Genomic DNA, 27543 nt, shown 5'->3' on the forward strand with positions numbered 1-27543 from the left:
AAATAATATTGTGCAATAAAAATTCAAATATCTTTCATTAGTACAAATTAATGTTACTCATTTATGTTATTTTATTCTCTTAAACTAAAATATCCCCCAAAAGAAATTTGTATTTAATAATTTGATCAAGTATGAAAAAATATTTACATGAGTATATTACTAATTCCAACTTGCAACATCATTAGTTTTCATTATTTTTAATAAAGTATTTAAAATTATTTAATTCTTATATGAAGTACCCTAAATAAAATGTAAGTAAAAAATGCAAATTATTGCAAAAAAACAGATATCTTTCAAAAGTAATTTCAAAATGTCATTAACCAAACAATTAATTGAACTAAAATGTAGAAAAAAAAAGTACCAGGATAAAGCAAACTAAATTGCTCAAGTTCCACAATAGCAACATTTTTTTTTTTTTTTTTGGACACAGAATCTCACTCTTGCCTAGGCTGGAGTGCAGTGGTGCAATCTTGGCTCAATGCAACCTCCGCCTCCTGGATTCAACATACCTCAGCCTCCCAAATAGCTGGGATTACAGGAGGATGCCACCATGCCCAGCTAATTTTTGCATTTTTAATAGAGATGGGGTTTCACCACATTGGCCAGGCTGGTCTCAAACTCCTGACCTCAAGTAACTGATATGCCTCAGCCTCCCGAAGTGCTGGGATTACACCACCCCTGGCCACAATGGCATCAATTTTAAACAAAATATTCTTGAATTCAATACATGTATAGATCACATACAATCCAGTTAAAACCATGTCTTATGGAGACATCTATACTTTAGTTTCCCAAAGTGTGCTAATTGTGTATATACATGTGCAGATAGATAGATAGATAGATAGATAGATAGATAGATAGATAAATTTATCTGAGTACGGTTTCTCCAAATTGAGAGGGAGTGGCAAAGGAATGTAGCTGTGTACCCCTATCCACTTGTTCCTGTATTTCAACCAGATGAGGATCTATTGTCACTCTGGCTTGGAATGAATACTACAATGAGCAGTGGTTTTACAAACCAGAATTCTAACCCAAGAATTCTAGAAAAGAAGAAAGAATATGTGCTTACCGTATAAAGCTCATTAAGAACCTTCATTAAATCCTCATGAAGTTGGAATGCAATCTCTTTGCTCTGTAATTAAAAAGAAGAAAGAATATTTTAAAATTATTTACATCTTAAAAAGTCTACTGACTGAAAATAGAGAAATGTATCTAACACAATATAAAGACAGCAAGGCTCTGTAATAAACATCTTCAATGCAATGGACCTTTGTATTTAAAACACCCTAGATATTGTATACAGATGGTCCCCACAGGATAAATAGAGCAAACAAGAGACAACCTTGGGTGAATGGCTCCCCCACCACCCAAACAGACTTTAGCAAAAAGAGAGAGAAAATAAGAAGGGTGAAGCATCATGCTTGCTTAAAAGTTGAGCTGTAGAACTAAGGACCATTAAGCATGAACTAGATCATCCAGTCTCCTATCTTGGTATCATCAGGAAGAAATTTTACAGTGTGATTCTCAATAAGTTAACTAAGAAACCAAAGGGGATACTAACTTCCTCTGTCCAAAGTTACAATGTGACTGACTGCAAGTTTAATTTTAAGAAAGCACTTTTTTTGGTTCTGGAGACAAAGTCTTGCTCTGTCACCCAGGCTGCAGTGCAGTGGCATCTCACAGCTCACTGTAGCCTTGAACTCCTAGGTTCAAGCAATCCTCCCGCCTCAGCCTCCCGAGCAGCTGAGATCACAGGGGCATGCAATCAAGCCCAACTGGTTTTTATATATTTTGTAGAGATGGGGTTTCACCATATTGCCCAGTCTCAAACTCAGTGATCTGCAGGCCTCAGTCTCCTGAAGTGCCGGGATATAGATGTAAGCCAGTGAGCCTAGTAAGAAAGCACTTTCAAAGCAGTACAATGGTAAGTCCACTCAGGGTCCACAAACTTTTACCTCTGCATTTATTATTATTTTCAATGAAGACAAAAACATGGAGAGTTTCATTCTTCTATCCAGTTGGTAAAAAACGGCATTTAAAATAGCCTTCCCTAGGCTAATTCTGAGAGTTTGATAGAAGAGTAGTTAAATATTGTTTTCAGCAAAAGCTGTAAGTTATTTTAAAGAAAGTCATATATCCAAATGTCCTTTTTTTCCTGCTTTGAGTTCATTATGTAGTCAGCTATGGAAAATGTATAGCACAGTTTAATCCACAGTTTGAGACAATAACAGCCACTGGTCCATGTATGCACCTCTCACTGGACTGTCAGTCTTAGGGATAAGGGCCATATCTTTATCAGTTCTGCAACCCCTTGGTGTCCTGTGTGGTGCCTGAGCAAGTGAGCACCAAGAATAGAGAATTTAAAGAGGGTCCCAGTCCTGGCCCAAGTCCATCTGTAAAGATAAGGTCATTGAGTCAGGCCTCAACAAAAGCCAAATATGATGGATTGAAGACTCATGAAAGATAAAATAGTGTGGGAAGATGACATCAGAGCAGTACCCAAACTTTGAGGAATTAAAATTCATTAGCAGTATTTGTCACTGAATTTTCTTGGAGTATCTAAGAGAGTGCTGCTGTTTACTAAGCTATGACAGCTTCTAAAATCCCAACTTGGAGTTAGGGATTTTTTTGTCTTGCTGTGTCCCTGATATTGGAAGATGTGGGTTATGAATCACTCAAGAGTGAAAGGAAAGTCACAAGTAAAAAAATGAAATCAACAGAAACTCTTTTCATTTTCCCTGCATCTTGATTACTGAGAAGGCATATATTACAATACAAATCTCCTACGGCTTCCACTTGGTGTTATTTTAATATCAGGTTTCATTCAAGGATCTAGGCAAACCATTTAGAACTCTCTAATGGGATCAAAGGCCACCGAGAAAGTCTGCTCAGCTACCCATGTTTCAGGTAGCAAGTCTAAAAAGAAAATACGGCTGGTCATGTTGGCTCATGCCTGTAACTTTGGGAGGCCGAGATAGGCAGGTCACTTGAGGCCAGGAGTTCAAGACCAGCCTGGATAACATAGTGAAACCCTGTATCTACTGAAAATACAAAAATTAGCCAGGTGTGGTGGCACACACCGGTAATCCCAGCTACTCAGGAAGCTGAGGCATGAGAATTGCTTGAGCCCAGGAGGCGGAGGTTGCAGTGAGCCAAGATTGCACCACTGCACTCCAGCCTTGGTGACAGAGTGAGATCCTGTCTCAAAAAAAAAAAAAAAAAAAAAGAAGAAAATATTTATTGGCTAAGACTTCAGAACAATGACACCACCACAGAAAATCTCTTACGTTCAAGAAACCTTAACCTAAGAAAATATTCTGGGTCAGATAAAAGATTTAGGTTTGGGTTATATGGGTCCTCAAAGTTATCTTAGGCCAAGTATCTTAGAACAAGATGATTTTTTAAAATTTAACTTTTATTTTAAGTTCAGGGGCGCATGTAAAGATCTGTAGTACAGGTAAACTTGTGTCATGGGAGTTTGTTGTACAGATTATTTTGCCACCCAGATATTAAGCCTGTACACGTTATTTTTCCTGATCTTCTCCCTCCTCCCAGCCTCCATCCTCCAATAGGCCCCCAAGTGTGTTGTTCCCCTCTATGTGTCCACGTGCTGACAATTCATAGTATGTTCTGTATTTTCTAAGACTTCAGATAATGAGGTAGAAGAAATCTAGCATCACAGACGGACTGTGCTCTGCCTGGCATACACTTAGTTTTTCTTTTGTCTTTCCCAGAAGCCCTGAAATACATAAAGCTTGTCATCAGGCCGTATAATATAATGCTTAGGTCTAATGACTATGGAGTTAGAACGCCTGGTCTGAAGTCTCAGGGACTTTGGACCTGCCTATGTCTCAGTTTCCTGACCTGCAAAACGAATATAGGCATTGTACTTATCTCATAAGGTTTTTGTAAGCGTTAATGATTCATGCGTAACATTTAGAATGGTTCCTAACACAGTGACTAGGCCATAATTATCATTATTTCTTTTTCCAGACACTGTTTGTCATGGCAACTCCCTTGAGTGAAAGGCCATATCACATTGTCCTTTCTTGTGGTCTCTTTTGACATTTATTCTATTGACTTCCCTGTAGGACGGGCCTGATTTGACTTTGTGGTCCTTCCACACTGCCCTGGCCTTTAGATTCCTTCAGGCTTTTAATTCCTCTTTGGAATTCCCAGATTCCAAAGAGCCCTCAAGGATTATGCTCCAGGCCTTGGGCTTTTCTTATATCCATATTCCTTTGCCATGTATGTATATTAAACCCATCTTCCTACCTTCCATTTTCTCAGGGGGTCCTACTACCAGTGCTATTAAATGAACTGATGAAACATCCCTTCAGAAAGGGATAATTCCTCAAGTTCACATGATAAAGTATATGTAACTCAGGCAACAGGCTCTCGAGGAAAGGGCTCCGGTGGGAATTCTAGATCTTGTGAAAAGTTGGTGTGGAGTTCCTTTCCGTAGGTAGACCCTTGGCTTTCCTCATGACACAGCACCAAAGTTTCTGCCTGTTTGTTCACTTTGAATGACAGTCCAACCCTCCCATCATCCAGTAAATAATGTAGAAATTAATGATTTTCTTCCCACCACTAGTTTGCCAAGATTGCTAAGGAACTTAACTATGCTCTGAGAAGCACTAGTTTATGTAACTAATTTGTGAAACACGAATTCACACATTCCTGTATTCACAGATGCTTGACCCAGATAAAACATCAAGTCCTAGTCTGAATCCTGGGGACATAGTTCCTGTCCTCATGGTACGGGAACAGCAGAGGGAGCACCTCATGTTACCCCCACTTTAAATATGTTTCCAGTTTATTACAGTAACAACAAGAAACAATCTTTTCTTCAAAATACTACTCTGGACTCTCAAAGAAGCAATCTTTAAACCAAAATGCACCTGGCATGGCCCAGTTAGCATACGCATTACTAGACTAATGAAGAGAAATTCTTTAATTAGAAAATATCTGGACTGTCAAAAGTCCATCAAAATTCAGTAAGTGAAACCAGGTGTGGTGGCTCACACCTATAATCCTAGCATTCTGAGAGGCCAAGGCAGGAGGATCACTTGAGCTCAGGCGTTTAAGACTAGCATGGGCAACATAGTAAAACCTTGTCTTTATTAGAAAAAAAAAATTCTACTAGGTTAAATACACCTCTGGATTCTATTTCATTGAAAATTTGAAAGCAGGCTTGGCATAGTGGCTCTTGCCTGTAATCCCAGCACTTTGGCAGGCTGAGGTGGGCAGACTGCTGAACCTAAGAGTTTGAGACCAACTTGGGGAATGTGGGGAAACTCCATCTCTAGAAAAAATACAAAAGTTAGCCAGGCATGGTGGTGCACACCTGTGGTCCCAGCTATTAGGGAGGCTGAAGTGGGAGGATCTCTTGAACCAAAGAGTTCGAGGCTACAGTAAGCTGTGAGCATACACTCCAGTCCGGGTGGCAGAGTGAGACCTGGTCTCAAAAAAACAGAAAAAATAAAAATAAAAAAGTAACTACCTAAAATATTTAAAAGCAGTGAGAGCAGACCCTTGGCCCTTGAACAAGAATTGCCACATAAGAAAAATAATATAAGTATTAAGGAAATGAATCAATGTTTCTTTTGTGTTGGGAAAGAAGTTTTTGTTTCCCATTAATATATTCAAATAATGGTAAAACTTCTAATATTCGAATACATTTAATTAGGATTCTGGGATCCTGACCCAAGGGGAAGAAAAATGGATAGAACTTCAATTCAGTTAACATTTATTGAATGTTTCCAGTGTATAAACCCAGAGTTTAATTCCAAGCCTATTTCCAATTGTTTACTGTTTATTGTCATTTTGACGTTTCAGATATTTCTAACAGTCCAAAATGAACAGTCTCAAAGTTTTTAATCTCTTTCCATCATGAAAATGAACTAAGTATATTGAATACTGAAGAAATAGAGTACAGAAGGATAATCCCTCTGCCACCTAGGCGGGAGTGCAGTAGCCTGAGAATCTCCCACATCAGCCTCCTAAGTAGCTGGGACTACAGGCACGCACTAACATGCCCAGCTAATTTTTGTACTTTATGTAGAAAGTGGATTTCGCTATGTTGCCCAGGCTGGGCTCAAGTGATCTGCCTGCCTTGGGCTCCCAAAGTGCTGGGATTACAGGTATGAGCCACCGCACCTGGCCCACCACTATGATTTGATGTATTTACTTCAAGTTTGTTTATTTAAACATAGGTCTAAGTATATTTTCCTATTCTGCTTTTTTTTTAAGTTACATTTTTACATGTAATTATATAATTTTCAGAACCACAATTGGATTCATAACTAGTAAATGTACATTAACATTATATTTAAGTGTACTGTTTCCAATGTTTCTACTATTCTCTACCAAGCTGTCAATCATTTATTTATTCAATTTCACTAATATGTTTTAAGCACTCTGAACTATCATAAATGCTGATCAAACAGTATATATCTTGTATTTGTATTATTTGCTTAAGCCAGTTCCCAGACATGAAATTATTAGCATAAATGTATGAACATTTTTAAGACTCTTAATACATGTTGGAAGATTATTTTTTAAAAGGGTTATAATGAAATTATAATGCTTCTAGGACAACAGTGTCACTCAAATCAGAAATCTGGGGTTCCTCTAAGACTGGCTGCTTTTCCTTGAAGAAATTGCCAATCTTATAAATTCTGGCTGATCAATTTTTTTTCTATAGGTCATCAGAATTTTAAAAAAATCCAATTAGGCTTCCTCTGATTAAAATTGTTTAAAGACTTTGTATATTATTTTAGGATAGAGTTCAATTTTTATTTTTTATTTTTTTTTTGAGACGGAGTTTCACTCTTGTTACCCAGGCTGGAGTACAATGGCGCGATCTCGGCTCACCGCAACCTCCGCCTCCTGGGTTCAGGCAATTCTCCTGCCTCAGCCTCCTAAGTAGCTGGGATTACAGGCATGCGCCACCACTCCCAGCTAATTTTTTGTATTTTTAGTAGAGACGGGGTTTCACCATGTTGACCAGGATGGTCTCCATCTTTTGACCTCGTGATCCACCTGCCTCGGCCTCCCAAAGTGCTGGCATTACAGATGTTCAATTTTTTTTTACCTCATCCATAACTTCTGCCTAACTAGTTTACTTCACTTTCCACAAATCCCATATACCATCCTTCAGCCTGGTGCTAAAATGCTAAGTCTCAAGCCCCACTTTCCCAGCTCTGTGCTTTCCCCAAGCCATTTCCTCTTTCCTAGACTCTCCCTCCTTCTCTTTGCCCCGTACAATCCTACATTTAACTCTGTAAAAGCTTTCTAGTAACTTCACCTTGTCTCCCAAGGAAAGAGATTAGGTCTTTCCTGCCTTGTGATTTTATAATACATTAATTTATTACTACCTCTAGGCTATATAGTACACTGCCTAAGAGTTCAGACTCTAAGTTGAAGTGCATGTGTTCAAACTACCTTGTTACTGTCTGTGTAAAATTAAATAATATTGTAAGGTCTCAGATTTTCCATTGACAAAAAGGAAATGCTAATAGTCTCTGTCACAGGGTTTTATTGAGATGGTCCTTATTGCACTTGAAATGTTGCTAGTATGCTTGTCACATTTACTTCTTTCCTCATAAACACAGTTTTTTTGAGAGCAGGGACCACATCCTAATAATCGTGTTTGCACTAATCCCAGTGCCTACTATGGTCCTTGGCACTCTGGAGGTATAGGATCTACATCTGTCGAATGAATAGCACTGAGAAAGGCCTGGTTTCTGTGCTCCAGTTTGCAATCTCATGAAGGTGCCAGACATACCAAAACAGCTTTCTGGATGGTGTGCTATGATAAATAGTACACTGGGTAGGCCCTGGCCAGAGTCCCTATTCCTAGAGGGTTGTGATCTTACCCCTAGAACCTCTGAGAAAGGAGAGAGGGGAAGAACAAAGAGCATAGTTAATACAACCACATATACACGGAGCAATCTATCAACTGATCTATGTGGTTGGATTCAATGACCCATTCAGAAGCACTGTGGCCTTTTACAGAGGGATTTTTAAAGTAAATCTATTGTGACCAGTCAAGAAATCCTGACTGTATGCTGAGTCACCATGGGAATAAAAGAGACAGAGAAAAACCAGATTAAATATTTAATGAGAGGGTTTCAAATGATTTTAGTGTCTCATGCTCAGTCAGTTTGGGATGTAAATTCTGGTTAAAGGGATCAGGCCATATTTCCACCATGTGTGCGCTTTTAAGTTTCAAAGCTCCTGTTTATGTGTCTCTATAATAATACATTCCCTTAATTAATGTAAATTCTGAAGACACAGGCAACAGTGTCTTCTAAAATGCCTAATGGAGAAAGTTGGGTTGCACTTGATGACCTAAACCAAGTTCTGGGTAGTATTTACAGTGTTTCCACGCATTTCCCTTCTATCTGTCAAGGGACATGGTTTTGTACTTATTAAAATCACAACTAAGTATGAAGCTAACTATCATGGAATTAGTTTCATGGTCTACTTTACCCTAAGGGGGTAAACATCAGAATTTTTTTTAGACAAAACTCCATGCCATTAGAAAACAGGAAATTAGAAGGAATCATAAATACAGAGTAACTAGAGCTTGATTTCAAATCAAGACAAAACTTAACCATAAAGGGAACTATCTGGGGCATCTCTTACAATTACTAATACAACTGCTGGACAATGTGGTATTCTACATCCAGGGGGAAAAGGTCGGCTGTTGCTGTGTTCAGCCTTCGAGCAGACTATTTGAAAGTTGTGTAGTCATGATCACCAAAGTCACTCACAACCTACCCCATAGAAACAGTACTTGAATGCGCTGATTAAGTAATTCAAGACTGAGATTTAAATCCTACAGGAAATAAAGTAGACGAAACAAGTGTCTTCATTTTCATTTCCCTAGCTCTTCAATAAACACATGAAGAGTTGTTTCTCTATTCAAAATGCTGATAAATTGGAAATACCTTCTCAGTGTCACTAAATGAATAATCAATTACATAAAAATTCTCAGTGGCTGATGTAAATAAACATACTTAATTAAAATCAGAATGAGTTATACAACTGTTTCAGACTATAATATAATTAACTAAAAATATAAAAAAATAGTTCCAAACCATTTTTTAATATGCTGAACTTTACAAAAATCCAGTAGCTGAGCTTTATGAACAATTTCTCACTATTACCATAATAATATGTCTTTAGTGCATGAACTGGAGCCTACTAATTTATTAGTAAAGCCAACTGGACTTCTGTGACAGTCATGATTGTGAGAGATTCAAAGCTATACTGCTCCCTGGTGTGATCAAAAGCTCACATCTACAACCCAGGTAGCTGGGATTATAAGTATATTATGTAATGAAGCAAACTAGACCACGTCATATAGGAAACCCATAACCTTAGTCTTAATAGCACTGTGCTAAGAAAAAAATCCAGGGACTAAGCAAATCAATAAGCAGGAAATCTGTTCATTTATAATATAAGTCACCCACTAGATTAGCAAGCAAAAGGCAGAGATTCTTTGAGATACTGAAGTAAGTTTATTCATTCACATACTCACTCATGCATTTACCCATTCATTCTACTACTTTTAAACTGAGTGTCTTCTATGTGTTTAGGAAAGAAAAGTGGCCTTACGGTCTAGGAGAGAAACAGAGGTAATCAAAACAATTTCAATCCAGTCTGATTTATGCATCTTCAAACACTTTAAGCCAAGCAAAATCTCTATATTTATATAATCTTACTCTGGAACTATACCCACAATTTTTTAAATAAACTAATTGATCTTTAAACATTTAAACAAAATCAGAAACTCTCTTTCAAGATTGACATTTGGCTGAATAGCACCATCTCAGAACTGAAGCCAGTTAACTGGTCACCAGTCTGACAATGGATGTAAGTAAAGGTACCATAAAGAAATAGAAAAAGAAAAACATTCTTATGGAGTAAGTATCCCTTTGCCAAAGAACTTGGGTTGCTGCATACAATCAGAGAAATTTAAAAAACCTTTTTGGCTAATGGGCAACTGTACATGAAATGGCAGGCACTTCAAGGGGGAAAATCCTCAAAACCTTCAAGAAGGGCCAAACTGTTTAAATATCTGCTTAAATATATTTAATTTCTCTGAGCTGTTTCCACTGTAAAATAGGGGAAGATTACAGTATATACTCCACAGGGTCGTTAAAAGGATTAAATGAGATGCCCATGGTTACGTGCTTAACAGGGTGTCTGGCACATACCAAACATTCCATAAGTATTCTCTCTTACTGTCATTATGCCATTATTAGCTCAGCATCATATCTTTGTTTTATCTTGTGAAGTCACTTTCTGTTTCTCTAAATTCAAATTCAACAATCTATTCATATAAACTTTCAAATCAGAATGTCTTAGTTAATTCAACACAATTCAAGATTTACTTTTTAGAATACTCAACTGTGTTTGTGGTACTATATTAGGGAAGATAAAGAGCATTCCAGAGAATACTGCAAAACTGCAACGAAGCAGAGCTCTAGCTCTGAGATAGCCTTGCTGACTTCTGACTGTTAGAAAGTCTTTCTTAGGGTAAAGTAAACCTGTCTCTACTTAAATTCCCCCAGTTGGTCTTAACTTCTGTTAAGATCTTAACTCCTTATCTACTCTATAAGACTGCAAGAGTTAACACCAATTGGGGGAACTTAAGTAGAGACATTACTTTACCCTAAGAAAGGTAAAGTAAGCCATCTTCTGTATGACAGGTCTTCAAATATTTGAAGACATCTATTAAGTCCTAGGTGAGACATACTTCCTCTGTACTAAATATTCCTAATGTCTGTAACTGCTGAAGTGGTAGCAGTCTGGAGCCTGTTAGGAACTGGGCCACACAGCAGGAGGTGAGGGGTGGGTGAGTGGTGGGTAAGCCACTATTATAATGCCTGAGCTCTGCCCCCTGTCAGATCAGCGGCAGAATTAGATTCTCATAGGCGCATAAACCCTATTGTGAACTCTTCATGCAAGGGATCTAGGTTATGTGCTCATTTTCAGGATCACCTGACAATCTGAGGTGGAACAGTTTCATCCCAAAACTATCCCCTTGCCCTTGGAAAAATTGCCTTCCATGAAATCAGTTCTTGGTGCAGAAAAGGTTGGGGACCACTTCCTTAAATGGCACAGTTTAAAGAAATCAGAGCAAATTCTCCTTGCCTCACAGACAACTGTTTATTATTTTGCAGCTAGTGATGTTAAGTACATGTTTTTTATTTTTCAAGGGGTGGAGGCTAAGATCTTGGGAGGATCAGGAAGCAACACAGGCCATGCAGTGACTTGTAATCACTTGCAATTGCCCTGTTCAGTGGAGTCGGTCTAAATCCATGTCTGCATAGTTACCGTAAGTCCAAGAATCTAGAACTCAGGATTAGATTCTTTCTTTTCCCAATAAGCTAAAGATCCATCAGCAAAAGAAGTAGAAGCCTTAAGAAAATCTGAATAGTATGGACTGAATAACAATATTCTGGATTTAAATTACTAACAGGGCTTTTATAGGTCAACAGCAAAAATCTATTCAACTCATTCTTAACCTACACCAATGAGAACTCTTTTTCCCCCGCCCAGGACACACTGGTGGTTGACAACAATGAGAACTTTTTAAAGGCAATGTCATTATAAGTATAGAATTATGCTCTGACCACAATTCACATGATAGGCTAAAAATTACCACCCAGATTACTAATGCAACAGCTTCCTCACTAGGTTCCCCAAGACAAGTTTCTTCCTATTCCAATGCTTTCAAATGCTTCACAATGCTTTCAAAAAACAGGATTAAGTCATACCTCTGCTTTAAAACTCTCTTGGCATCCTTAATTGCTTAGATAACAATGTATCAATTCCTCAAACTGAGATTCAAATTCTTGTGCATGCCCCCTACAACCTGCCTTTCTGGACTTCAGGCAGCTGTTACCCACTGTTTATCCTTTGTCATGCCATGGGCTACACTCCTAATACAAGCCAGCTGGGTAAGGGATGTGAGCATTTGCTCTAGGCACAGAAGTGGCCTGATGCATCTTTAAAGCTCATTGCTGTTAAGGGGCCACCAGGAGCCCTATCTGCCCTTATCTTTCCCTAGCTTCATTTCCTAGATATGTGTTAGGCTTGATCAGAAATTCAGGGAATTGTCCTTGCTGATCTTTCAGTATAGAAGAATGTACTTCCCAAATTCCTCTGTAAAATCCCACCAAATTTATGAGCTTGATTAAGTGTCTTTCTCTCTGTGAGGCCTTTCTTCCAGCCAGAATGTTTCGCTCAATCCTTTGTGCTCTCTTGGTCTTAGGTCCTATCTAGCTAAGAGCAGTTACCAATTTGCAATGTAATTTTTATGTCTGTAGTTCCTTTCCTTAGTAGATTCTAAGATCCTGTTGGGGGTACTAGTTGAAGATTTGTGTCTTACTTGCTCTTGTGACCTTAGTACCCACCACTGTGCCTATCACATAAAGGTTATCAACAGAAGTTTGTTGAATGAATAAAGAAATATAATGTCTATTCCGTTTCAGGAAAAAGCTGATTTCAGTAAAGTTAGGTTTCTAAAAAAATAAAAAGGGAAGAGAAGTATAAGTTACTATGGATTTGCCATGACTTCTTTGGTAGAGTGACTGGATCTTGTTAAATAATAAAAGTTGATTATAATAGTAGAGCTGTGCAATCTCCATCTTTAGAGCTAAAGAGTTAAACCTTTTTTTTTTTTTTTTTTTTTTCCTTCCACTTAAAATAATAACTCTCATTTATTTATTTTTTATTTTTTAATTTTACTTATTTATTTTTTTTAATTAAGAGACAGGGTCTTGTTCTGTCTCCTAGGTTGCAGTGCAGTGGTACAATCATAGCTCACTGCAGCCTTGAATTCTTGGGCTCAAATCAGCCTCCTGCTTTAGACTCCCAAGTAGGTGGGATTACAGGTGTATACCACTATGTCCAGCTATTTTTTAATTTTTATTTTTGTAAAGATGGGGGTATTTCTATGTTGCCCAGGCTGTTATGAACTCCTGGTCTCAAGCAATCCTCCAGCCTTGGCCTCTCAAAGTGCTGGGATTACAGGTGTGAACCAATGTGCCCAGCTAAGATAAAAATTTTATAGACATGTTTGTTCAAGTAACCGAAGAGCAATCTTAAATATGTAGTGTATTACATTACCCAGTTATGGTTCTATGTGTTCACTTGAAACTGTTAAAGTTTAAAAAGTAAAAGTGGTGCATGTGTTTATTTCCTACTAATTATTGAATATTGCTGTTTTTTCTCAATCTAAATAGTTTATATAACAGTGGTTAATTTCTTTCCTTTTTTATAGGCTTCTAGGTGGATTATACAAAGTATTTGGTTGGCAAATTTTCTAGTTCCTATTTAATTGCTTTACTGACAATAATATTTTTTCCTCTGAGACTTAAAAGGTACTGAAATAAATGTGACAGCCATATTCAGTATCTCTTCTGCAAGTGTGTATTTTTAGGTTGATATATTCCAAGGTATCACAAGTGTTTCTTAATTCAAATATTTGCTATATGTGCAATCTCCCCCAATATGGCATTTCTTACAGCTGCTGAAAATCTTTTAGAATCCCTACCATGTGGTATTAAACAGTCTTCAACTTAGTAAGAAAGGTGGCTAGCAACCAGAATACTGTTCTTAGGTTGCTTTAGAATTTGTTGATCTCAACTGCAGACACCTCAACATATGGTAGGAATATTCTCTCCTCATCAGTTTCTTTCTTAAAGCAACATCTTCTTTCTCATATGAGAATGGGTAAGGATTCAGTGTGTCTATGCCTCTTTGAAAATGAACTTTATTAAGTGCTCATCTTTTATAAATAACTGAAACACATTAAACTTGGTACTGAACAATATTTTTTAATTCCTTTTTCATGGGACATGAGGGACTGGGTGCCTTTGGACCTACCCCATGTTTGTTCACTGAATCTGGACTTCCAAACCCTAAGATTGGAAAACAAACCAAACTGGAGTCTTTCTTTTAAAAAAAACTAGGATGGAAGACTCAATTAATTTACATTAAAGTTTCTCAGCTGGGGACAATTTTGCCCCCAGAGGACACCTGGCATGTCTGAAGACATTTTTGGTTGTCACAGCCAGTGAGGTGCTGCTAGCATTTACTGGGTTGAGAGTCCCACAGTCATTTGAATTAATGTTCCCTATAAGTAATATAACATTTTTCATTGGCTGATTTTAATATTTTTTTCTTTGTCTTTAGTTTTCAGTTTTATTATGATGTATGTGGGTATGGACCCCTTCAGGTTCATCTAGTTTGGTTTTGCTGAGCTTCTTGAATGTGCAGGTTTATGTCATCTGCCAAACTTGGGAAATTTTCTTGCAATCATTTTTCAACTAGTTTTTTTTTTTTTTTTTATGCCCCACACTCTTTCTCCTCTCCTCCAGGACCTCTGATAACACAAATGTTAGACATTTGGGTATCATTCCCAAAGTCCCTGAGGCTCTGTTCATTTTTTTAAAGGTATTTTTTCTCTCTGTTGCTCAGACCAGATAATATCTGTTAGTCTACCTTCATGTACAGCGATTCTTCCCCCTGTTCTCTTCATTCTGATAGTGAGGCTATCTAGTGAGGTTTTTTTGTTTTAGTTACTTCATTTTTCAGTTCTCAAATTTCCATTTATACCTTTTATTTCCTTGCTAAAACTTTCTCAACCTTTACCCCTTCTTAAATCTCCCCAGTGCTTTTTGGTTTCTAGGGCTCCCCTTTTCATTCCTCTAACTGGAAAGTTGGGGCTTTAGTTACTCTAATCTACTAAACACTCCTTATGACTGTGTCCACATCTGGGGCCAAGTGGCAGCAGAACAGACAGAAAATAAAACAACGGGTGGCTGCTCCACCCTCTTGGATCACAGCTCCTCTGATCAGGGAGGAAAGTTTCTCTCTTTCAGAGTTTGAGGGAACTGCAGGCCTCTGTTGGTATCACTGCTACTGCTGTTGTCATTTTGGGAATGTCTGGGGATTAGGGTATGAGGAAGAAGCGAGAAAAAAGAAAAATGAAAAATTGAAGATCATCTTTATTTTCCCTTTTCTGTTTTTTTTTTTTTTTTTTTCGTGTCACAGCTAAAGGCTTCTCCTACATCCCTTTGTGTTTAGGTAAGCCCGATGCCTACTTCCAGGTTTCTAGCTGCCTTGCATTTAGGCAGGAGGACACTGAAGGAAAAAAAACTGGAAAACTTAATGCTGATTTGATGGAATTTTAAAAATCTGATCATCTTCACCAATCTAACTGCTACTATTTAATTTTCAGTTTTTAAACTGCTGCAGGGGTTCAGCACCTTCAACGGGATGCCTTCAACAGGAAAGGCATGGTGGAGTATACTTACCCAATTTACTCAAAACCAATGTTTATCTTTCAATATTATCTACCTTTTGGGGAGGGCACAGGTCTTTACTTAGTGTATCATTTAGTTTTTGCTGCAGAACAAAACATCCAAATTTAGTGGCTTAAAACAACATTTTACTTAGCTCAGGATTCTGTGGGTCAGTTGGGAGATTCTTCTCTTCTGGGCTGGCTTGGCTATGCTCTTTCTTGCATTTGCAATCATCCGGGGTCAGCTGGCAACTAGATGATCTAAGATGTCCTCATTATATGTGTAATATTTGGCTGGCTGTCACTTAGGAGGCCTCAGCTGCCTTCCATGTAGTCTTGTCCCTCATCCAGCAAGCTAGCTAGGACTTGATAACATGTTACATGTCCAAAAGCATCAAAAAAGCACTTCTCAAGTATATGCTTGCCTCATATTCACCACTGTCCCATTGACCAAAGCAGGTCATATGGCCAAGTCTAAGGTCAGTGTGGACAAGAAATACTTCAGGAAGCAGATTAGAGGAAAGTAGATCATTTATGCTAACTTTGCACACAATCTACCCAAACTAACAGCGTATTAAGGAAAGTACACTACATATTTAAGATTGCTCTTCAGTTGCTTTTTAAAATGAGTAACAACTTGATTGTATCTAGAATTTTGGAGTTGTAACTTTCCTTCAGTTGTTCTTGCAGGTTTTGCTCCATTGTTTTCTGAAATTTAATATTACATGTAAGACCTAATCTGTGTTCTTTTTGAAAAATAGGATGGTTTTGTGGAATGCCTGTAGAAGTCATTTAAGTTTGAAGCTTGAAAGTACTGTGTGTGTGTGTGTGCGTGTGTGTGTGTGTGTATGTGTTTTCAGCAACTTTGTTTGAAAACTCATATTCTATTTTCATATTGTGATATTTTCTCAAGTGGTGATTCTTTTTCATATTATATTTCTTTTATTTTTAATTCTCAGTTCCTCCAGAGGTTGGCTGGAATCTTTTCTACTTTTCCCAAACCTTATTATCCCAACAGACTATTCTTTCTTCTCCTCTTGCTTATTACATGCTATCGCTTTTAACTTCACGAAGAAACAGGTATACAGAATCCCACAATATCCTGCCACCCACCGAAAAAACTACTGCATCCAGAGCATCTCTTCTCTCATCTCCAAATGCAGTCTTTTGCCAGAGGCTAATCCCTCTGCCTGTCTTTTGGGTCCCATTATCTGCTCCCTTGGCAGAGTCTTGGATCAATAAATTATACCTGTTCTCTCCCAACGTGTCGAGCTCCCCTTTTTGTGGCTCCTCCTCCTCAACATACTACTTTTGGATATTTTTAGAGACAAGGTGTCACTCTGTTGCCCTGGCCAGAGGGCAGTAGTGTAGTCATTGCTTACTGCAGTCTTGAACTCTTGGGCTCAAGCAATCCTCCCACCTCAGCCTCTTAAGTAGTTGGGAGTACAGGTGCACACCATCATGCCAGCTAACTTAAATATTTTTTCTATAGAAACTAGGTCTTGCTATGTTGCCCAGGCTGTTCTTGAACTCCTGGCTTCAAGTGATCCTCCTGCCTTGGCCGGCCGGCCACACACACACACACACACACACACACACCCCTACCTTTCTTGACCCACGTTCTTCTTCAAATACCTGCATTATCTTTCCTCCTCTTTCTAGGCAAATTTCTAGACGATATTGTCCACATTTCTGTCCTAACTTGCTCGCTCAACATTTCCTGTTCTGCCCAGACTGCTCTCGTGGAGATTACCAACAACCCTTTGCCACTAAGTTCAGTGGATGTCATGGACCTTTGCATGTTGACCACTCCCTCCTTGCAGCATTTTCTTCACTTAGCTTTCTGGACACCTCACTGACCTGCGTTTCTTCTCACTTTTCTGGCTCATCCTTCTCAGTCACTTTATAGGATACATTTCTTCTTTTTATCCTTTAATTCCTAGTATTTCTTAAATACTCTTCCCTCCTCATCCTATATGTTTTCCTGGTTTACCTCAACTACTCCCAAGATTTTAATGATCTGCCAAAGGTGGAAGATTCCCAACTATCTAGTCATGATCTCTCTCCTGAAGATCTTGGTCTGCTTATGGGGCTTCTCTACCCAGTTATCCATAGGCACACCCAAAAGCAAGCACCATGTTTTCCACAATCCCTTTCCCATCACAGCCTCTGTTCCCTGAGCCTTCTCCTCTCATATGACACCTGTCACCCTGACACTGCCCCAACCTGGGTGTAACCTCTGACTGCTCCCTCTACATCTCTCTCCTCTCCCACCCAGCCAATTACTCAGGCCTACATATTCTGTCTCCACCCCACCACTCAAATCCACCTGCTCCTCTGTCTCTGCTGCCACAACCAAGGAAGAGCATCCTCTTCTCTCATCTGGATTAGTCCCAGGAGCTGCAAAGTGAGTCTTCTGTCTTATCACCTTTCAATCCACTCTCCACACTTCAGGCACATGGAAAGCGGATCACGTCACTACTGTGTTTAAACCTGTGAATGGCATTCCACTGCTCTTAGAATAAATTTGAACTCCTCAACATGGCCTTTAATTTCAACTCTTTCTTATTTCTCCAGTCTTCTCTCTTGCCATCTGCCCTCTCCCATTCTTTGATTCACCTACAAAGAACACCCTTTTCCTCCATGAAATCTCTCATGCATGTGGATCTTCACACATGCTGTTTCTTCCTGGAAGAGTTTTCTGCTCCTTTCCCATCATCTCTTCAGCTAACTCTATAACTGATTCAAATTGCAGCTTTTCTGATCTTTAAGTCATAAGAAGTAAGGGGCTTCTCCCCCTTATTGTACAATTAACATGCTGTTCTGTAATTAAGATTGTAATTGTCTGTACTCTCCCACTGTAAGATCCAAGGGGCAGGGAGAAGGCCTGTGTTGGTTACTGCTGTATCCCCAGCATCTTGACAAATGCCTGGGACAAAGAAAGCTTCAGTAAGTGTTTACTCAAGAATGAATGAATAAACTATATTATAGATTGAGAGAAACTATGTATTCTTCTTTGTTTACTCATACTTATCCCTGTAAGTATGTGCATAATTATCTCTCTAAGGAAGTCCATGCTTGCTGGTATAATCTTAAGAGTCAAATAGGAGTCTGAGCTTAATTTTGAGTGACAGTTCTTGACTAATGTTTATATATACTGGATATCCAAATATCTCAAAGAATGATGAAAAATAATATAAATAACCCTAAGAGCAATTTTCAGTTTGGAGAATTAGGTGGGAACCTGTGCCATGGGAACCTTAGGTGAATTTCATGGTGCCTCTGGGTGCTTAGAGCAAAGTGTGGTGCTTTTTAACATCACGGCTCCAGGTCTACCAATCTGTGACAGAACAGAGAGAAGCCTCCAGCAATGAATCTCATCAGTCCTCCTAAGTGACCTGTGAAGGTGGGTTACTGCCAGGACCCACTCTGATTTCTTTCTCTTGGGAAGTAGGTTGTACATTACAGTGTTGCTTAAACCTAGCCTTGCTAATACTGGGTCTTGCTGAAATGCCTTGAAACATCTGTTATGCAAATGCCACTATCTTGAGTTTCTAATACAGATGTAAATCTTTCTTCATTACTTATTCCTTCAATAAATATTTACTGAGCACCTACCCTATGCCAGTCATTAGGCATTCCTTAACAACAGAGACATAGTCTAAGGAATGTGTCATTTGGCAATTTAATTGTTGGGTGAACATCATAGAGTGTACTTACACAAACCCAGACGGTATAGCCTACTATACAATAGACTATGGTCTATATGGCATAGTCTATTGCTCCTAGGCTACAAACCTGCATAGCATGTTATTGTACTCAATGACGGTGGTCCCATAAGATTAGAATGGAGCTGCCCTACACAGGTGTATCATTTTTTATCTTTCATACTGCAATTATATTGTACCCTCTCCGTGTTTAGATACTCAAATACTTACCATTGTGTTACAGCTGCCTTCAGTATTTGGTACTTCGTCTTGCTATGTTAAATTTAAAGCCAGGCCAATCACACATACATCCTGTTGTTACTAATAATAAAGGCAACAATGTAACTCCAAGAATAGCAGCACCAATAATTGTTATTCACTGAGCACTTATTATGTGCTTGCCATCCTGAAAAGCAATTTATAAATACAAATTTAAAATATTTTCTAAAATATTTCAGAAAATTATATCATTGTAAAAAATGATAGTTTAGTTTTGGCTTATTTCTTAAAAAAAAAAAAAAAAAAAGCTAGTCATAGTCATAGGGTTGATAAAACCCAAGAGAACCAGCTAGCAGGGTTAGCTTGAACTATTCCTATTTATCCAGGCCCTATCAATAATTAAGCTGCCCCCTGAGGCCACCGGAATACCATTTAATTCTTCTGCAACACTGCACTAAAATGCTTTGAAAAAGTTCTTCTTGTTATATTATTTACTAATGTTATATAAGTATGCAAAATTATATGCAGTAGCTTACTACTAATAACATAGTCAATTAATTTTTCAGTGAATATATGACTTGTTTGTAAATGACAGCCATGACCATCATTACTCCAGAAAAGCAAATGGTAAGAATTTAATTCAAGACATGAAACTCTAACAAAATTCAAAGGCTACCCTCTGACTTGATAATTCTACTTCAAAGAATGTAGCATAAGAAAAAAAAATCAGATTTAAATGTCCAACAACAGAAAACTAATATGGCTATGCACATAGTAAAGTGCTATGTAGGGATAAGGTAGCCTACTTCTAGACATGAGAAATGCTAATAATGTATCAAAATGGCACCTTTCCAAGCCATACAGAATGAAATCTCAATTCTGTAAAATACGTATGTACATATGTAAATATATGTATACACATATAAATATTGAAAATATAGAGCCTAAAATTTAACAGTAGGTACTGTTAATATGGGCAATTATTATTTCTTTTTATGTTTTTAGTGTTTTCTAAATTTCCTCAATCTATATATGTATTTATATTTAAAAAGAAAAATCTCTTTTTTTACATATATAGATTGGTAGTTTTCAGTTACTTTTAACTTATGAGTCTTTTTTTTTTCTTCTTTTTTATTGCATTTTAGGTTTTGGGGTACATTTGAAGAACATGCAAGATAGTTGCATAGGTACACACATGGCAGTGTGATTTGCTGCCTTCCTCCCCTTCACCTATATCTGGCATTTCTCACCATGCTATCTCTCCCCAACTTCCCACCCCCACTGTCCCTCCCCTATTTTCCCCCAACAGACAACTTATGGGTCTTTTTTAAAATAAACAAGGTCAGAGCTTTAGAGATCTGTAGTAAAGTGGTATCTTTTATTAACTTCTACTAAAACCTGTTTGAATATTAACTTATTTTAAATAATGTATTTGAAACGACAGCTTTTTTTCCTCCATAAAATCTTTGGTTTTTTTGGGGTATTTAAATAGAATATGGCTATCTTTGATCAATATAAAAATTATGTATGAATCTCACTAGTAACCACTCCTTTCTTTTAGATTGAGCCACACAATCAGCAATACCAAAAGAATTTCTGTGAGTCTGACTCTGACTCCCTATGGAGTTTATGACAAAGGGGAGTTATTCTCAGTGGCTTTGGGCCAGTCTCTGTTGCTTTGAGTCCCTCCCTATAACTTGGATGATTGACAGATTTCATGCCTCATCCCAGAATATCATTCTTCAGTTTTCATAAGAAATGATTAGGACAAGAACCATAATGTCCCATTTCTCAGAAGTTTCTGATCCTATGCACTGAGTGACATTTCTAATCGCCACCCAAAAATACCAAGAGTGCATAGCAGCTATGAACTATCTAAGACATATGGGCAAAGACAAGAATACATGCTAGTCAGCCTGACGCTGCAATTTATACCCTTGAGCATTTTGTTTCTTTATCCCTGAAGTATGGATATAATACCTGTTCACTGAGCAGCCGTGAGGATATGTGAGCTAATTTATGAAAGATGTAGAGTATAGTGCTTGGCATACAGCTAAAACTCAGTAAGTCACAGCTTACAGATGTCATCATTATTGGTGAAGAAATAAGATGAATTATACTTGTGCATGTATTTATGCAAACCAAGGAAAGATAAATAAATCATATTAATGATTTTAAAACAACCTTTGGGGAAATGACAGACTTCAAGATAATTTAAAACCCACAGAGGTAACCTAACATATTCAAATGCCACCATTTTATGGTACACCTCCAAACTACATCTATTAACGTTCTTAAAATTGGTACATAAGACCTTGTGATTAGGTGCTTAAATAAAGTGATTATTGCAAGCTGGTTATATAGCCTGTCCTGCAACTGTGACGGCTGACATTAATTACATTTTTATGTGTAGCATATGAACTGCACATTTTCTGGCTGCAGAACCAAACCAGATGCAGAGCACTCTGTTTCAGCATGAGTAATGGAAAGAAGGAAGCAAAAGCTCATGACTGCAGAAGGCAGGGCTGGAGAACAGGGCAAGAGGCACAACAGCCCTGGTTCTTTGGGAAACAAGTGAAGGTCGAAAACGAAACAAGCCCTTGTGTACCAGGAGCCTCCAAATTTCTGAACTTCTCTTAAAATAGCTAAGCAGAACTTAAAAGGGTAAAAACAGAGCACTCTCCTGTTTGAGTTTACATTGTTTAAATTTAGTAGAAGGTCTGGAATTAAATAACTCTTGTCATTGAGTGAATGAAGAAATCAATTAGGCCTCAAAGGAAAGGCTCTCCATGTGAAATGGCTATGGGGGATTTAAGAGGCATGGAATCTCAGCCGGCTTGTGCATTCACTTGGATAATCCCTGATTTCCCATTATGTGTTTAAAGGTGAGGACAAAAATTTTCACTTAGCCACAAGCAATGGTGTTATGAGGACACTTATCACTGTTTGCTTACAAATATTGTTTGGAACTTCATAATAAGTGGTAAATAAAACTGATTCTCTGGACATGTTTTTCAAATCATTTTGAAAACTCTATACTCTCCTTAGAATGAAGACACATTTGGTATAACATCTGTTATAATCTCACATTACATAATTATTGTAGGTATACAGAATAAGTGCTTATAATATAGATAATAAAGATATTAAAGTTACTAGGACTTATTAAGTCTAGACCCTAGGCTAAGTGGCTTTCCATATGTAACTCACGAATTCTCTAAATGACTACATCTACTTTATAGCTGCAGAAACTGAGGCTTACTTATTTACAAATATTCTCAAGTCCACACAGCTCCCAACAGTGGCAAAGCCAAGATTCATACCCAGAATATCTGATTTCAGAGCCTAAAAGCTGAATCACTGTTATTCTGACCAATAGGCTTCATTTAGAGTTTTAAAGGCATAAATATAAAATAATCAGTATTTGGGTAGTTGAATATTGTTGTTTTTAAAGTGCTTCACTTTTTTTTTTTAACCTGTTGAAAACTGTCAAGTTTAGGCAACTATGTCTATAACTGGTTCTTACGTAATTAAGATTTACGTCTTGAAGCTGTTCCCTATAACACTGCATGGAATTGGGTATTTATTTCTATAATTGATTATTATATCAACTGGGACACAAAAAAAATTCCTGAAGTGACCTGCTTTAAACTCCTTATCAGACAGAATAATTTAAGTAACAGGATTTTCTGTGATTGAGTAAATTGTGTAAGATGCGGCTGTTTAAGGGGCCAAAGCTATCAGGCACACAGCATTTATTTGGATCTCCATACAGACATGGGGATATTATTGAAATATGAGGAAGTCTCAAAATCTCCCAAGGAAAACAAGCATTCTGCTCACTAATGACTCCACAGCAGTTCTAAAGGTTGCTTCAGATTCACGCTAATGATTTCTTTCCATTTTGATAGAAATAGGCTTCTGACCTAGAACCATAACAATAGAAGAGCTAGGGAAGAGGAAGATAGGTGATTAAAACCCATTTATGCGTAGTGTTCTACTACTGGAATGCTAAGCGTGTGGGAGTAATTCATCTTACTGGTCAAGATCATCGCCAAGTTCTAATTACAAAAATTCAAAAAATTATGACCTCAGGCATGAATGGGTTAAAAAAAAAAGGCAGAAAAGCCTAGTTTTGCTTGATAATCTAAAGGGACCTGGAATTCTTTGGACTTGGCAAATATAGATTCTGGCTTCCAATTCTTTCAGATGACAAATGTGTCCTAGGGGTTGATCTTGCCTCTCTGTAAGCTCTGACCTCTTCCTTGTGCCCTCTTCCTCTCTTATTCTTTATTCTTCCAGCAATAACAAAGACGGAAAGGTGAGGTGTGGAGTCTGCTGTGTTCACTGGAGGAAGGCAGAATTTCACACCTGTAACTGTAATGATTTGTTACCCTTCCAGGTGGTCAGCAATGGTTACGAATGAGAAAGCTATTCAGAAAGCATGGAGCATTCTCCCTACTAAATGCCAAAGTAACCAGGAATCCACTATAAATGGGCAGTTTCCAAGGATGTAATTCTTTGAGAACCAGAAAATCTGGATAAGAAGAGAACTCCTAGGTAGTAAGCAAGCAGGCATGTCTGTTTGTTTTTGTCTCTGTCTCTGTGTGTGTGTGTGTGTGTGTATGTGTGTGAGATGTGTTTGTTTTTGCCTCTGTCTCTGTCTCTCTCTCTCTCTCTCTCTCTCTCTCGTGTGTGTGTGTGTGTGTGTGTGTGTGTGTGTGTGTGTGTGTATTTAGTGTGCATTCTCCAGGACATTCCTCAAGAGCCAGCAACTCATTCCTTCAACTACTGGGAATACTGGCTGCTAGCTGTTGAAACTCACAGCTGATCTATCTCTGGGAATTACCCTCCACCAAAGGGAGCTGCCTCACTCCAAGATTACTTAATCCCTCCCCAGAACAAAGGCCAGGTCTCCTTGCCTGGCTATAAGACCACTCCAAAGGCCATCCCAGCCCCAGAGCACTCACAGATGCAGCCTCTCCCTCTGCCCAATTTTGCCTTTCTTGCTTCCTCAAGAATGGAAAGCCTGCTTGTGAATCTCTGGAATGATCTCCCAAGATCACAGAGCAAGTAAGCAGAGGAACTGGGATTCACAAATCCAAATCTGTTTGACTCTTAGCCCTAGGTTTCTATCAACTTTATCAAGCCCTTGACTTTGACTTACAAAATACACATCCTCACATTTTAGCAAGACAGACAAAGTCCCTTCTTCTATGACTGTCCTTTCTAGCTTCACATCCCATCACCCACTTCCATACAATCCCTAGTCCAATCATATCAAACTTCTTTCTTTCCCTGGTCATGTTCATGCTCTCCTTCCTTGGAATAGCTCATTGTTCTTCTCTGTTTGATGAAAGCCTCTTTCTCCTACAAGTCTCACTTCAAATGTTCCCTTTTCTGTGAAGAATTTTCTCATTCCCTAGGTAAAGTTAAGATCTCCAGCCTTCCAGTTCCATTTTGCATGGTAACTGTTGATTACTGTAATGAGCTCTTTGCAGGCAAGGACATGTCTTTTAACTCTGCTCCCCCAGCCAGGCGTTTTAAAGATGTTTTGTTGAATGGATAAATAAATGAACTCAGCAGGGGTACTGGTCCTAGAGGCCCTGTCTGAATAAGAAGCATTATATAGTGCCATATGAATTAGGATAAATTGTGACCTCCTTGAGCACCAGGACTAGTTTTTTCTTCATCTTTGTAGCCCTTCCAACACCTATCATTGTAGTCTCCTGCCCATGGGAGAGGCTCAGAAAAACCTGCTGAACCAAATGAGGTCCCTGTAAAAAGAGCTCATGTACAAGAAAATTATTTCACTTTCTCAGCTCTGTCTAAATTATTATTTTTTAACTCTACTATTCAAGACGCATAGGATATTTCTCTTCGTACCTCTTCTTAAATGATATGCTCCTTAGTTTCCATTTTTAACATTTCTCCTTTGTTTGAAATATTTTTTTTTTTTCTATTTAATGGAGCATAAGGTGACTTAGAGCTTGCTAAATTCCCTTTCTAGGTCAGAAATCAAATCTAATGTGGATACATCAAACATGACTAAGAAATTTTCCAGCTGGCCTGCTTAACACTATGTCTTTGTTTTAAGGAGGCTCTTTCAAACATAAATATGTCATTAATCTACAGAGTGGTTTTTCTCCCCCCTACTTTCTGAAACTAATAATTACTGAGTAGAGGTACAGGTATAGGTAGAGGCAACAACATTCCTAATACAAATCTGAGGGGGTGGGGGAAAACTCTCATCTTACAAGCATAAAAAATAACACAAGCTGTACTGGGCAAGTAGCTGCATTCTCTACACAGGAAATGGTCCCATTTTACTATTTGTGCTCAACAAGAATGTCCACACCACAAAAAAATTGCTGGGAGTTGGCTGAGACTCGTAACAATGATAAGAAAGCTTCAAAGCCCAGTTCTTGTTTTTTAATAGATTTGGGGAGGAGGAAGCTCACTGGTGTGTCAGGGATGGAATTTTCTGTGCCCTGCGAAATTTTCTTCATGTCACTCTCTCGCAGCCTCTGCTGCTAGTCTGGTGAGACTAAGAGACACTGTGCTAACATCTTCTCAAGAGAGCAGCACATCTAATAATCTTGTTCTTCACAAGTTTCTCACCATGTATGGGCCCCAAGCAAAGAACTCAAGGCATTCACCCTCTGGTCTGATTTTTCATGAGTACAGGTGGTCCGTTCCTGGGCAAAGGTGCAATTTGCAGGAACATCTTATTTCAAAATTTTTGCTCACATTGTTTAGTTCACAGATTCACTGACTTATAACTCTATAATTATGACATATACCTTTTAATTCTGTTTTTAAAACATTAATTCCTCTAATTTTTAATCGTTTATTCTGTGTCTCTAAAGAATTCATTCATCCACCTAATTTTTCAGATACCGTTCTCAGTCCTGGCTATAGGCAAAGCAGTTATTGGAAAGCATGGCAGGATTTATGGAATGTACCTTTTTAAACATCCTGGTAGAATCCTCACTTATCTGCATGAACCGCATAATCACGTTGTTCAGATAGATGTCACTCAAGGTTGCGTGGTCTTTGCTTTCTCTCCTTACTTGGTTCAGGAGCAAATACCAGCAGTTCACGGGAGACAACAGGTTCTGGTCTTTCCTAAGAAGTGAAGAAAAACAGAATTACCGTCTATTTCAAAGCTGCCCCACTCGGATGAGTGAAGTCACCAAGGCAAACACAGGAGCCACAACAGATGGATATTGTTGCTGTGCTTCCTGCACTGAGCATTTCTCAGACCAGGACACTTATCGGCCAGCAGAACAGCCTTCCAGCCTGTGGATGGCACAGAGCCAACAATTGTCCAGGTTTGGAAGAAAACACATGAGCCAACAACACTCATGAAAACCCATATTCCTGACAAGGGCCATGGGACCCTCACATACACAGTGCTTATGCAGGCCCACAGCTTTAAACACTCCATTGAAGAAAGCAATTTATGTTTACATAAAAATGTTATTGACTACTGTCTCAGACAGACTGTGGTTTTCCCTGGCACACAAAGTCTGCTTTGAATGTTCAGTCTGTTGCTGGAAAAGAAATTTGGCTAGTTATGCGTTCCATGGAACATAAATTTGAAGGTTATTTATTAATCCCCTGATATATAACCTCCAGTCTCCCAAAAACTATTCCTGGGAATCTGAACTTTATTGCATTGTCTCAAGGCTCATGAAGAAAATCATGAAGTTGCTGGCTTATGACCTGTCACATGTTCTGTTGAAACCCATTAAACTGTTTCAAATTCATAACTGCTCCTTGTTTTATTCTAGATAATAAAGCTAAAAGTTAATATAAACTGCATAAAAAAACTTTTAAAAAATCTTAAAGAATAACTCAACAAAAAGAGTGAGCAACTGAAATGATATTGCTTAAGAAAAAGTACACATAAAACAATTTTTGCAGCCAGGCATGGTGGCTCACGCCTGTAATCCTAGCACTTTGTGAAGCCGAGGTGGGTGGACTGCCTGAGATCAGGAGTTGAAGACCAGCCTGGGCAACATGGTGAAACCCCCTCTCTGCTAAAAATACAAAAATTAGTTGGGTGTGGTAGTGGGCACCTGTAATCCTAGCTACTTGAGAGGCTGAGGTACAAGAATCGTTTGAACCTGGGAGGTGGAGGTTGCCATGAGCCAATATGGCGCCATCGCACTGGAGCCTGGGTGACAGGGCAAGACTCTGTCTCAAAAACAATTTTTTTTGGCTTGTTTGTTCTTTAAAAACTAACTGTAAAATGGCAACATGGCAGAGAGTCCTTATCCTAAT

At 38.4% G+C, this 27543-nt stretch overlaps 1 protein-coding gene across 3 annotated transcripts in view; it reads right to left on the reverse strand.

The window, feature by feature from the left end:
• Positions 1 to 27543, reverse strand: part of SRGAP1 (SLIT-ROBO Rho GTPase activating protein 1) — a 324767-nt gene that overhangs the window by 145028 nt on the left and 152196 nt on the right. For all 3 annotated transcript variants that reach the window (XM_017507317.2, XM_017507316.2, XM_037730968.1), the window contains exons 3-4: positions 26220 to 26382; positions 1070 to 1132 (exon numbers count right to left, since the gene is read on the reverse strand). In XM_017507317.2, the coding sequence (XP_017362806.1) occupies positions 1070 to 1132; positions 26220 to 26382 (226 nt within the window). The remainder of the gene's footprint in view (positions 1 to 1069; positions 1133 to 26219; positions 26383 to 27543) is intronic.

The sequence above is a fragment of the Cebus imitator genome, unplaced genomic scaffold, assembly GCF_001604975.1.
Source record: "Cebus imitator isolate Cc_AM_T3 unplaced genomic scaffold, Cebus_imitator-1.0 Scaffold372, whole genome shotgun sequence".
Classification (NCBI taxonomy): domain Eukaryota; kingdom Metazoa; phylum Chordata; class Mammalia; order Primates; family Cebidae; genus Cebus; species Cebus imitator.